This window comes from Brachyistius frenatus, unplaced genomic scaffold, assembly GCF_029030835.1.
Source record: "Brachyistius frenatus isolate BFR_SWC_R1_liver_20210118 unplaced genomic scaffold, ASM2903083v1 Contig_12, whole genome shotgun sequence".
In the NCBI taxonomy this organism is placed as follows: domain Eukaryota; kingdom Metazoa; phylum Chordata; class Actinopteri; family Embiotocidae; genus Brachyistius; species Brachyistius frenatus.
In genome coordinates, this window is record NW_027210611.1 from 1,908,342 (window position 1) to 1,921,608 (window position 13,267).

The 13,267-nt window shown below is 42.2% G+C and overlaps 1 protein-coding gene across 1 annotated transcript; it reads left to right on the plus strand.

The window, feature by feature from the left end:
* Window positions 1-337: 337 nt before the first annotated feature.
* Window positions 338-13,010, plus strand: LOC138617273 (ankyrin repeat domain-containing protein 13C-like). The gene is made up of 13 exons (XM_069692109.1): window positions 338-984; window positions 1,209-1,250; window positions 2,878-2,982; window positions 6,553-6,638; window positions 6,874-6,919; window positions 7,192-7,258; window positions 7,418-7,562; window positions 7,667-7,798; window positions 9,021-9,182; window positions 9,292-9,371; window positions 9,507-9,605; window positions 11,255-11,355; window positions 11,452-13,010. Exons 1-13 carry the CDS (start codon window positions 594-596, stop codon window positions 11,580-11,582), a joined length of 1,587 nt encoding a protein of 528 aa, XP_069548210.1. The 5' UTR covers window positions 338-593; the 3' UTR covers window positions 11,583-13,010.
* The last annotated feature ends 257 nt before the right edge of the window (window positions 13,011-13,267 follow it).

The following is a 13,267-nucleotide window of genomic DNA, read 5'->3' on the forward strand; positions in this document are numbered from 1 at the left end:
CATCTCGTAATTATGACTTTTCATTGAATTGTTCTCCGTATCCTCAAACGTACACTAAAGAACGGGGGTGTCGAGTAATCTCGCGAGATTTGTGACCCGCTCGCTCGCGGCGGTAGCAGAGATGTCAGCTCGGCTCGTGCCACTCCGTCAGCCTGAATTTTGCCGCAAAGCGAGTTGAATCGCGACCATTTTAAAACGGGCGGCGGAAGAGACAACTATGTAGCCGCTCGCTGTTCCTTCTCATCCTTTAGCTGTATGTTGATTTAGTGCGTCTGTGTTCTGTTATGTTTACCATTAATGTCCGTTTTCATCGCCGCACCCACCGTATTCATTTTTTTTTTTTTTTTATTGTGTGCTAGCAGCTAACGCTCGCTGGTAGCTAATGTTGGCGCTGAGCCGGGCAGCAGGTGTACCGTTATTTGAATATCAGAAAGCAGCCAGCTCCGAGGAGTCATCGGTTTAAACATTCTCAAGAAGCTCGACTGAAATTATATTTGCGGATTTTGCTCATGCTGCCACGTCTCCAGCAGTGATCGTTTTTTTTTTTGTGTGTTTTTTTTTTTGTGTGTGTCTTGTTTAAGACGGCGGTCATCATGACGGGTGAGAAGATACGCACCATGCGAAAGGACCACAACAAACCGAACAAAAACGACGAGATACTGGACGCGTACGACGAGTCCTCCAACGGGACTATCCCCAACGGTACCGGTAACCATTTCAAGTCCAACAAAGCTTTTCAGAAATCAGCCAAAACCTCGGTGCTGCAGCAGCAGCAACAACAACAACAACAACAACAGCTCAACGCAAACAACATTAACGGCAACCCAGCGGTTGGCACCGTCGTCAATGACAACAACAAGAACCCAATAATCCTCACAAGTGAGGATTTGGAGTTTCCGGTACATGAATGCGTGTTCAAGGGAGATGTGCGTCGGCTCTCCTCTCTCATCAGGACCCACAGCATCTCTCAGAAAGATGTACACGGTAAGCTCTCTGCGATTCAAGTCAGGAGTGTCTCTAAAAGAAAAAAAAACATAATAAGGTCGTGGAGAAAATTTGGCCTTTTTCTCTCTCCATCATCATCAAAGGAGCACGCTGCAAACTAATCTGGATTTAACTGAAACGATCCCAGATGTGAATCTGTTCTAATATTGATGTAAATAATCTGTCTGTAGTCACGATATTGTCTGATGTGTTTCTCTTTGCAGGAAACACACCTCTTCACCTGGCTGTGATGCTGGGCCACAAAGGTAAAGCTGAACAATATAATAATCAGTGGCGGGGTGTAATTACATTTACTTCAGTATTTCCATTTTATGTAACTTAACACCACACTTTCACTCCACTACACCCCGGAGGTAAATGTTGTGATTTTTTTTTTTTTACTCCACTACGTGTAGTTACTTTTAACATGACTGTTTTTCCCTACTCTTCCTGTCCAGGGAAAATCAAGCTATCTCCAAATTTTGTGATTTTGAATTAGAATCTATGACGAACCAAAGTATATCGCGTCTTTTTAAATGACTGAGAAATTTTGCCTACTTTTTAAGCTAAATGTACCATTTAAAACGCTCAAGATGAGCTGGAAAATACATCATCATAAAGCTGAAAACTAAAGTGTTTTTCTGAGCTTGTAGTCTTTATACATGGTTCTTACAGAACAGAAATGATACAAACATATGATGATCTCATACAACATGACACATTACTGTAAATTAAACTAACCAACAGTGTATTAAGCAAATACACACAGTATTAAAATGCAACATACATGTTAACGCAGTAGTAATATTAATTTTAAATGGTCATATTTATTAGTAAAACACTGATAGGGGGCCTTTCACTACACAAGGAGTACTTTCACTTTTAAAACTTAAGTATATTTTTGCTGATAATTCATGCTTTCATTCATAATGTTTTGAATGCAGGACTTTCACTTGTAGTAGAGTATTTACAGTGTTATATTAGTACTTGTATTTAAGTATAGCACTTCTTCCACCACGAAGAGTAATAATATGTATGGAACCTGGTTTTTAATCTCAACAGCCTATTGTTTTACAGAGGGATTAACCAAAATGAACAAAAAGCTCCTCCTGCCGGTATCTGTTTAAACCCAGGAAATTAGGCAAAATCTGCCATGGCCTTGCATCTGCCATAATGTGGATTTATTAAGAGAGTATTAGTGTCCTCGTTTAAAAACCGTTCTCCTTCCTGTTTTGGAATAGCCTCTGTACTGCTGCGTTTACCATGTTTTATCTGACCTCTGCAGAGTTGGGAGAACACAACCGGGGTATAACATTGTCGTTATGCTCAGGCAAATCCACACAGATCACTGATCACACTCAAAGAAGCCAATTTATGAGCCCAGAAGTGTCTGGTTTTACCGTGCAAAATTATTTTAATTGGGTTGTGATGTGAATTTTATTCATATTACAAAATCACTCATTTGCATCAAAGGTCTTCACAATCTGTACACACCATACAAAACCCGCTATTCTTCAAAGCTTAATTTGATTAGGAAGGAGAAGAAGGAAATCTCAAGTAGAGCTTTAGAGGAGGAATCCTTCTTCCAGGACAGAGTTTGTAATGGCCAGTAGCTGATGCTGGCTGCAATGAATGGTTTAAATGTATGGAGAATTGAACAGCACATAACTGCAGGGTTTGTCAATACCTGACGTTTAGTAGTCTGTAAAATGATTGAAGATTAAAAAAAATGTCCACGTTTCGACAGTTCAAATCTCAACATTCTCTCTATTTGTAATGGATGCTTTCTCAAAACAACAACAACAAACTGCACACTGAATGAGCATTAATTGAGACTTAATCACATTTGTGTGATCATTTGTGTGCCTTTCTTTTGTTTTGTTTTTCTGTCAGAGTGTGCACTCCTTCTGCTTGCCCATAATGCACCTGTAAAGATCAAGAATGCGCTGGGATGGAGTCCTCTGGCCGAAGCCATCAGCTACGGTGACAGGCAAATGAGTAAGTTCTGTCAACAACAGCTCTTCACAGAGTAGCTGCATGCCGTCCTGAGTTTTTGTTATACAAGGATGTGTATATAGTGATTTCAGTGACTTCACCTGCAATCATACACCCCTCAATGTTTTGACATTTAGGCTGCCTGTCTGATGGTTATACAGATTTATGAAGGTTTTAGTCACTATTTGTGAGTCAGTCAGTTATTCTGACATCTGGAACGGGCGTTATTTGAATGCTCATGTTGTAGCAGTGTTTCTAAATGTCAGATGGGTGGTTGTAGCGTATTCAGGAAGGATTGTATTTGGCTTCCCATCTGAATGATGAAATATATTTTCCTTCTAAAATTGTTATTCTTTGTCATATATCAGTATTTCATTTCCCATAGTCTGCTTTGCCAAAACATCAGTTTTAAAATCTTCTGTAATACAATTGTACAAGCTTGGCATCTCTGGTTTTGGGCGTTTATTTCCCCCACATACTTTCTGCTGTCATGTTGGGCACCAAATCAATTTTACAGATCAGCTGAAATCCAATCAAATTGCAGAGAACATATTTTAACCAACAAACCCTAAACAGAACTATTATTGTAGTTATTAATATCTAACATTGCTGATGGTTTCTAATTTCATCATATACGTTTTCACAACAATGTTGTAAAAGTCAGAGAGTCTAACTACGGTTGGAGGTCATGAGATAAGTGTTAGAGTCGGAGGGATCTTTTATGAATAACCTAATTGTTTAAACAGCAACTGCTGTTGGATCACTGCAGCTAAAAAGATAAATGTGGGGATTTTCTCTGAGCGCTCGTCATCCAGATGTGCTGGAACGCAGCCGGAGCGTTGGCTTAGTGTTAGGAAGCCCCGAGCTGACAGCCTGGTCACTATCCTGGCTCTTAGATCTGACATCCAGTAAAATGAGTCAAATTACATGTGAAAGGTGGCAGCTAATGCTTTGAGGATGAATTCACTGCTCTGCCCTTGCTTTAGGTTGGGTCTTCATTTAGTGTAAAGGTTGGGATTCCAGTAAAGGGACTGAATACAGAATCATTTCGATCAGTTTTTGGAGCTGTGCTGAGCTGACACTTTTTTAGTTGTTGTACAAATAAGTGAATTATCAGCCTCCTATTCTTACACAGCCTGCGACTGGCGGTAGTGAGGACTGGTAGTTTGAGAAATGACCCCCAGCCTTGTTAGTATGCATCCTGGCTCTCTGTGCCGGCTGGCTTGGGACTGGGACCAGGAGCTTTAAGAAGGTCACATCACTCACAAAGGTGAAGGGCGGTGGGGGTTGTGTCTGTGTGTGTGTGTGGAGGGGAGGAGGGAGGTACATTCACACCATCAGCAAGGACATACAAAGGAAGTCACACTGCAGTAACACGGGAGATTTAGATTTAGATCTTTGCTTAAATAACACGCAGCACACAGCTGGTATCACTTAGCGAGTGCAACAAAAAGTATTTCAGATTCGCTTTGAAACCAAGTGTGTGTGTGTGTGTTACAGCTTTTTGTGAAACACTGCAGTCTTGTCATCGGCCATCAGCTTTCACTTTTACACATGTGCACTCTGTGTGAGCAGCTCGCTCCAGTTGTCTAGATGTGCAATGACAAGCTGGGCGAGTGCCTAGTCAGCACTTTTCTCCTCCTTTTTGAGAGAGACATGCACCAACTGCTACGTCCTGGTGCATGTGCAGTAATAAGAAATACGTTGCTTCTGACCCAGTTGAGGCAGAGTGGCGATTCTTCCTCAGGTTCGTGTTTAAACACTATAAGCCAGAGGCATTTAACTGTACATCGAATAATAACGTGCCTAGATTTAACTTTAATATACCCTCAGTGGTGACTATTAGGCACACCCCTGCAGTCTTAATGTAATGTAATGCAACTGCCATGAAGTCTACTTTATTAAGGCCTATAAATGTTCAGTCGTACAGATGTCAGTTCAGTTATATTTTCCTTTGACGGCTGCGATGAACATATTATTGAATTTGCAGTTTTCACACTGGCAACTAGGGCTGTCAGGATCATCAAATTTCAGTTGACGAATAATTGTCTTTTTGCTGTTAACAATTCAATTGTATTTTTCTGTTCATTTATGCCACCATTAAAAGTATAAACTCACTCGTAGTGTGATAATTGTTGCGACAATGACCGGCAGGGCAAATCGTTGTGTGCAGGACAAGTTCGCTCTCTAACATTAAGGTTTGGTTGGCAGTGGGTTGTGCGGGGCTTACCTGTAGCTCAGCTCCAGACCAACTTCCCCCACTAGCGGCCAGGCTGTGTCCAAAACAGTGGTTGTCCAGGTTTTTTTTTTGTTTTTGTTTGTTTTTGTGGTTGGAGGTGGTGTGTAAAAGAAGAAAATGACTTAAAGCTGGAGGCGGTCGACGTTCAATTTTCAAGACCCAGCCAAGTTTGCCGTAGTCACAGATCTCTGTCTGCACACAGCTGCTCTGAATCAAAGCCACTGGGGATGTCAACCAACCCAGCAGGTTAATTAATAAGCCCCGCCCACTACCAACCAAATACACTCTGCAGAACATACTAATGAAGAACACTACTGCTCAACTTAACATCACACACATACACGTCATGGAGAAAAAAAACATCTATAAGGCAGTGAAAATTGGAACGTTGGAAAAATCCGCCACATCTTTTGTGAATCTAATTGAAGGCCTCCATTTTACTGGGCTCATCTTTTTCATTGAGCTTCAAAATCTAATTGGCCGACAGCCGTGCTGTGGTGTTTGGCTTTTTGCCTTTAAATAAACGATCTTAACATCAATAGACGCTCATCAAAAATATGGTCAGTTAAATATTAGTAGCTCATGAGAGATAAACAGTTGGTGGAGCTACGTGTCCACTCATGCCGTTAAACTACAGCAGAAGGGGGTGCAATAAGATGACATCACTGAACAAGTGGCAATAAAATCTCAAACAGCGGAAAACAACGCAAAAATATTGATCAAAATATGGCATTTCTGTTAGTTTAAGCAAAGTGATTGCAGTCGGCTCAAATAATCGCGATCGGGCAATTATGTAATCATTTTGGACTGGATTAATGTCATCGAAAACAGCACATTAGAACGTCTGGACAAGCACGGTGTGAAGCACAACCGTGGAATTTAATTGGAATCGATTGTTAAGACTTACTGAAAACGGTAGCCACTGAGTGTATCGGGCAGTATTGACCGTGAACAAGCCCATCACAAAGGCAAAACGGAGATTTGGTTATGTACTTGGCAGGACATTTAACAGTTGAAAAATCCACTAAATGTTTTTAAATCACCTCAACCATATCTTGACATTACAGTTCTGCACTTTCTTGCTACTTATCTGCCTCCAAACAAGCTGAAACTTGTTCATCTGCGAGAAGCGGAAAGCAGCCAATAACTGTGTCCACGTATTGGTCGGGCTCTAATCGAGCAGCGAGCTGTAGACTTTTTAAACATTTTTAAAATTTTTTTAAAGTCCCGTAAAGTGCTGCAAGAAAATTGCGTTACAACAGTGGATGTACTCGGCATCTCCCCCGTGCTCATGTGTGCTGCCGAGGTGATTCACACTTGTTCTCTCTCCCCAGTCACAGCAATACTGCGGAAGCTGAAGCAGCAGTCGAGGGAGAGTGTGGAGGACAAGAGGCCAAAATTACTGAAGGCTCTCAGGGAGGTGAGGATCACAAAACGGCTTCACCTTCACGGACGTCACTGTCACGCCAAACTCTCTGCTGTCACTCTGCATCACTGCGCTTCAGGTCCTTTGTATTTTGAACGTCTCCGCAGGCGTTCATTTGCATAAATGACTACCGCCCGTCCTTGAGGAGGCATATTATCTGCAGATATCTCCACTGCGCTGTACTTCACTTGAATCCTTTAGTGAGAAAAGTTTTTATGTTTGTGTGCAGCTCGGCGACTTTTACCTGGAGCTGCATTGGGACTTTCAGAGCTGGGGTGAGTTTTCATTTTCATCCGAACATTAAAGTAGTTTTTATTCCCTATTTTCAAACACTGATAAAAAATTTTTTTTAAAAACAGGTGATAGTTGGTAAGACCAGCTTCAGTTTTTAATCTCTAAATTTGTAGCTAACTGGAAACTGTTGCTTTACCCTAAAAACTTCCATCTTAGATAAATCGGTGTGTCTTTCCGCTGTCGCTGCGAAACACAGTGTGAAGTGATTGTTCACCCGTGACGGTTGAATTTGTTCTACTCTTGTCTGTTGTAGTGCCTTTGCTGTCCCGCATGCTGCCATCTGATGCCTGTAAAATCTACAAGCAGGGTATCAATATCAGGTGGGACGTCCGATCAATGCTGTTTCTGCACCTGTAGCGTTCAGTGCAGCAAATGATTGGAATTCAGGTCGAGAACTTCTTTTAGATCTAAAAAGTAGGGCGTAACAATCTTCACGCACACTCATATCCCCCCCTCCCCCCCTCTCTCTCTTTATTTAGACTTGACACCACTCTCATAGACTTCACCGATATGAAATGTCAGCGCGGAGATCTCAGCTTCATTTTTAAAGGCGACGCCGCACCCTCCGAGTCCTTCGTGGTTCTGGACAACGAAGCTAAAGTGTACCAAAGAATCCACCACGAGGTGAGCGGGCGAGCGAGCGGTACGACTAGGCCGCTGTTTCCCATGGTGTCATCAGCTGTTTAATATTAACAGCGAGATCCGGACTTTCCCTGTTTCACCCCAAGGAGTCAGAGATGGAGACGGAGGAGGAGGTGGACATCCTGATGAGCAGCGACGTCTACTCGGCAACTCTGTCTACCAAGTCCATCAGTTTCTCCCGAAGTCAGATCGGCTGGCTCTTCAGAGAGGACAAAACAGTAAGTCTTTACGGGACATTGTGATGAGCGGGAAAGCGAACACCATATGACCAATTCACGAAGGAAAAACTGATTCTGAAGCTCGAAGCCACGTACTAACCAGAAGAATATAAGTGGTCCTTGTCCTGCTCTGACGCAGTGGACAGGGAGTTAAACACAGTCTGTACAGGCTCACACGGCATATCGTTTCATAGCAGGAGACACATCGGCGTATCAAATAGGAATCATGCTTCTGTTTCATGTTTGTGCCCCTTATAAACTGTCCCAGTGAGGCGGCAGGCACAACAGCAGAAGCCTGGGAAAAAAAAAACAACAACCCGATACTGATATTAATCGCGCCGGTTGTTCGACTGCAGCGACGTTGTTGTTCAAATCGCTTAGTTACACACTTAACATTTACTACATCGAGTGCATAAGTGCGTTCATGCTGTCAAGTACGGAGACATCCAGCGCAACACAAGCACCCGGAAGGTGTGCTCGTAGTGGTCCGTAAAATCAGTGTGAAACGATGGGACACTTTTCACCCCCAACAGTCGCCATTATACGTAGCAAAAAAAAAAAGGAAGGAAAGAAGGAAAGAAGGAAGGAAGGAAGGAAGGAAGGACCACCTACGGAAAGTAGGTTTCAAACTGCGTCAGCCGAGGGAACTGCAGCTGTTGCAGAGCACCGTACAAAAGTGTTTCTTTTTCACAATGTACCGCTACACTGCTGTCGGACAGAAGCTATCGGTGTGTTTATTGTGTGCAAGAAAAAAAAAAGGAGCAGCCAATAAAGAAGCAGAAGTTTATTGAAATAGTTAATGATTTATGTCGGCGCGTTTTCTCGTTTTTGCCTTAATAAACCAGATTCAGACAACTTAATATCGCTGCGTACTTTCATCCCCCCCTCCTCCCCCAGTTTGATTGTTTTTTTGTTTTTTTCACCTCAGATTGACTCGTTTGAATCATTTTTGGCATCCTGAGGACACGTGATCAACGATTTGGTCTCCCCGGTGTGCAGCACCTTCTAGACGTTTCAAGTTTTTAGTTCGTTGCATCATGAGTCAGTGTGTGCTTAAGTGTTGTTGTTTTTTTTCTCCGACCGCTGATAAGGAAGCACAAAGAAATAGAACGTTTTCAGCCTCCCGTGAAGTGTGCGCAGTCCCTCCTCCATGGAGGCTCCTGGGCACATTTTCAGAGGTCTGGAAAACGTCACCGCGCCTCGTCGCTTGTTTTCTGCACAGGAGAGGGTTGGAAACTTCCTGGCTGACTTCTACGCGGTGAACGGTCTGGTGCTGGAGTCGAGGAAACGGCGAGAGCACCTGAGTGAAGAAGACATCTTGAGGAACAAAGCCATCATGGAGAGCTTGAGTAAAGGAGGCAGCATCAGCGAGCAGAACTTTGAGGTGAGGGAGAAAGAATCCAGTCCTCGGCAGCGAATAGCGGCGACACCCGATGATTGTGATTAGCCTACTGACGTGATACTTTCCTGCCCCCCCCCCCCCCTCCTCCAAGCCGGTAAGGAGGCCGTCCCTCACAGCTCCGGCCCCCAACACAATTTCTTGGGAAGAGTACATAACCGCGGAGCACGGAAAGTAAGCGTCTCCTATTTTCTCCCAATTTCATCAGTCCTCCCCGTCGTTAGCGATTTATTCAGGGCAGCTACAAGAAAATACGCAGGCCTGCTGAGTGTGAAGCACATCTTTGTTTGTCTGCCTTCCCGCCTTCAGGCCACCTGATCTGGGCAGAGAGCTCGTTTGCAAGGAGAGCAAGAAGAACTTCAAAGCCACCGTAGCCATGAGCCAGGATTTCCCTCTGGGCATCGAGTCGTAAGTACATCCCTCCCTCCTCAGATCTGTTTACAAAGTGCCGCGTGCAGACTGATCCTCGGCGAATACACGCGAAGACACTCGGGACGTCCGGAGAGGGGAGTGAAGAGATGAAATAAATTCGCGTCAGATAATTGGGCCAAGGTAAGACAAAAAAAGGGCTTCACCGGTCTGCGTGGGCGAAGCCACCGACGAGAAGATTTTAGGATCAACTGCTCCACCGTGTGACGATAACATTTCAGTGCGTTTCATTGTTGTTGTTTTTTGTTGTTTTTTTCACTCGGCTAGGTTACCGTGTTATCTGGGTTTGGGCTGTTTTGAAGGAAACCTCGCTGCATGCACCTTTTAACCTTAAAGGCATTTCTACGTGAAATTTAAATGGCTCTTTCTCTCTGTGGTTTCTCCTTGATGCACCGTGCATTGAATTGTACCTCATTAATGGCTTGGGGCCAATGAATAAATTAAAATGTCGATATTATAGCCTGGCTGATAAAGAGTTTTTAAGGCTGATATCGTTTAGCTCAAATATAAGTATTTCAGAGTTAGGGTTTTTTTTTTTTTTTTTTTTTTTTACATTGAAGCAAAACATAAATAAAAAAGGACCCCTTTTATTTGCTTATTAATGGTGGCAGCTATGTATGTACTGCTACTGCGCAAGACATTTGTGGGAGTTTTCCTTTTGCCTGGTGTTGAAAATGGATTTGGTCAAATATGAACGCATAAAGTTAAAATGACATCAAGCTAGGCTTGAATGACCTTTAATTCGTGCTTTAATGTATCATACAAAAGGTTATTGTCTTACTTAATCATTTTGTCTTATATTTGTCATATAATATTGTCAAAATCACAGATATTTTTTTCAACTATCAGATAAGAAAAACAAATCCGTTTCTTGCATTTATAAAGTTGAAATCAGTGGATATTTGAAACTTTTGCTTAAAAAAAAAAAAAAAAAAAAAATTTAACGGTAACAAGCACTAATTGAAGTATAACTGTATAGTTTTCTGTTGTAATAAAAACAAAACTAAATTCCCTTTTTAAATCCGAGTTATGATTTTAATTGCAGCCTAAAATGTATGAAAGAGTTCACGGGGAACAAATAAATCATTTTAAAATATAAATGTTACACCAAGTAGATGAGAAGGTAGTATTTAGGCGTGATGGGTTTTGCTGAATATGCATTTCAGACAGGGCTGTAAAATGTTACTGGGACACAGTAAAGTAAGTAAATTGCTTTATCTCTTCTGCTGAATGAATCTTTGTAACTTTGAAATCAAATGACAAAAAAGGCCGGAACAGCAGTGTTCATGTGGCACCTGAATGTTAATCAAGACAAAATGTGAACCTATCCCTTGAAGAATTATATATTTAAAGGATCACAAGCCGAAAAAGGTCTGAAGCCGCCACTTTAATCCCTGATTTATGACATGTGTTCAAAGTCAATAAGAAAAAGGGGTTGGAGCCTGTGCTAAGATTTTTTTATTATTATTTATTTTTTTCCCACTAAAGATCCCCAATTATATTTAATCTCCCGTTTGGTCTTTTTTTTTTGTTGAGGTTTTGTAAGGTTGTCCGTTCCGACAAAAAACCATTGGCAACGTAAAGACTGTGAGAGAAAGCTGCTGACTCGCTCTCTCCTCTGCGTCCAGGTTACTGAACGTGTTGGAGGTCGTCGCCCCGTTCAAGCACTTCAACAAGCTCAGAGAGTTTGTTCAGATGAAGCTTCCGCCCGGGTTTCCAGTCAAACTCGGTATGTTTGTTGACCTTCCTTCCCGAGCTTCGAGCGCCCGGTCGCAAAAATCACGTGACGAAAAGACTTCTCTCTTTTTGTTTCCCTCCGTCACAGACATCCCCGTCTTCCCCACGATCACAGCGACTGTCACCTTTCAGGAATTCCGCTACGACGAATTTGAAGAGTCCACTTTCTTCATCCCTTCCGAGTACAAAGAAGATCCCAGTCGCTTCCCCGACCTCTGACCTGTAAACACTTCTGATACAAACAGGAAATGCCCGGCGAGTTTGGAAGGGTGCGAGCAAAAATGAGGAATGCCGTCTTGTTTTCTTCCTGTATATATTAGCTGTTAAAAAAAAAAAAAAAAAAAGAAAGAATGAAAAAAAGAAAAAGGTGGTGTGTGTGGGTGAGGATGGTGGGAGGGGGAGGGAGGAGGGGAGGATAGTCTTATTGATCAGTTATTGTTCATTTTGCTGAAGGATCCAAAGCAAATCAATGCAAACAGATGTTCCAGAGCGCCATCTCACATATAGATGTGTATCGGCAGTCGTTTTTTTTTTTTTTGTGTGTGTGTGTGTGTGTGAAATATGAGCGATAGCTTTCGTTGTACTCGCCGCTCACAAACGGGAGCGGTTGGACGCGCTGCTCTGTGCTGCTGTTCCCCACCGTGAGAAGCTGTCAAGACGACGCAGCCCGGACTCCTCATCCTCATTATTTGTAATATCTTATCTCTTCATCTCCGAGGACTGACAACCGAATAACTCGTCCTGGAAAACTGCACTGACACGGTCATCTGTAAATAACTCACGCCTCGGCTGTAACTCACAACAAAAAGAATCACAAATATAGCTATATCCTCAAACTGAGCTTAATATTCATTTATATATATATATTATGTACTATATATATATATATACATATATAAACTCAAAGGAGTAACACTGTGTAGCAATACATTTCCAGTACTTAAGAATGTTTTTAACCAGCTGGGATAAGGTTTAGCATAAAAACCACATTGTGAACAGTTTGAAAGCAAGCCTTCCCCCCCCCCCCCCCCGCCCCCCATGTGCAGGACGCCTCCTGCAACTTCAGGTTAGCTCACGTTACCTCTCGGCTGTCTTCATGTTTGTCGTGGTAGTATGAACTCTGTGCTCGGCGTGAGAGGACAACTGTACTGTCTCAAAAGATTGTTGTACGTACGTCTGTGTGTGGGAGAACCCAGATGGGATATCAGGTAAACTGTTCTTAAGTTTATTACTGCGCTGATATGAAGTATATTTAAGGCATGCTAAGGCTGCGTTGGCCTCCTGGATCTCGTGCATCTTTTAAGCTATATTCATTATTTTTACCTGCAGACACACCGGTATTTAGATTAAGGGAAAACCGAAAATGATAACACTAACACTTTGAAACACCTTTTAGTGCTTCTTAATTCTGTCCGTGATGAAAGTCTGCATACAATTCTCTTCTCTTAAAAAAAAAAAAATATATATATATATATATATACACACGTGAATCCAAGGAGAGGAAGCTAAGCTGTGAAGTTGATAACTGCTGAATGTCCCAACTGTCCAGATCTGATCCACTGAGTTGTGTCTGGCTTGAGCTGATATGTACCGCAACCATACCTACTTCACGTCCCTTTAAATAAAGCACCAGCATCACGTTTCAAACGACTGTGTGCACCTTTAATTTAAAAAAAAAAAAAATGACTTCTGTATGAGGCTTCCAGAGGGGAGGGCTAATTTCTCAATTGGACCAATATTTTTTGCTTTACTGGGGTATCTTATCGTTTTCATTTATTTGGGTGTATTAGGTTATTGTTGGCAATGTTTCAAAGCAATAAGCAGGACAGCTCTGTGGCAATATTGAATTATTTTTGGATCATTTTTGCACCAGTGTGATAAAGAACTTGAGTTTACTCGGGTTT

Excerpts from the sequence above, each read along its gene's own strand:
- LOC138617273 (XM_069692109.1), top strand. The coding sequence starts at position 594 with ATGACGGGTGAGAAGATACGCACCATGCGAAAGGACCACAACAAACCG. Across the intron at positions 985-1,208 it reads CTCTCAGAAAGATGTACACG|GAAACACACCTCTTCACCTG; the intron begins GTAAGCTCTCTG and ends TTCTCTTTGCAG. Across the intron at positions 7,259-7,417 it reads AAGCAGGGTATCAATATCAG|ACTTGACACCACTCTCATAG; the intron begins GTGGGACGTCCG and ends CTCTTTATTTAG.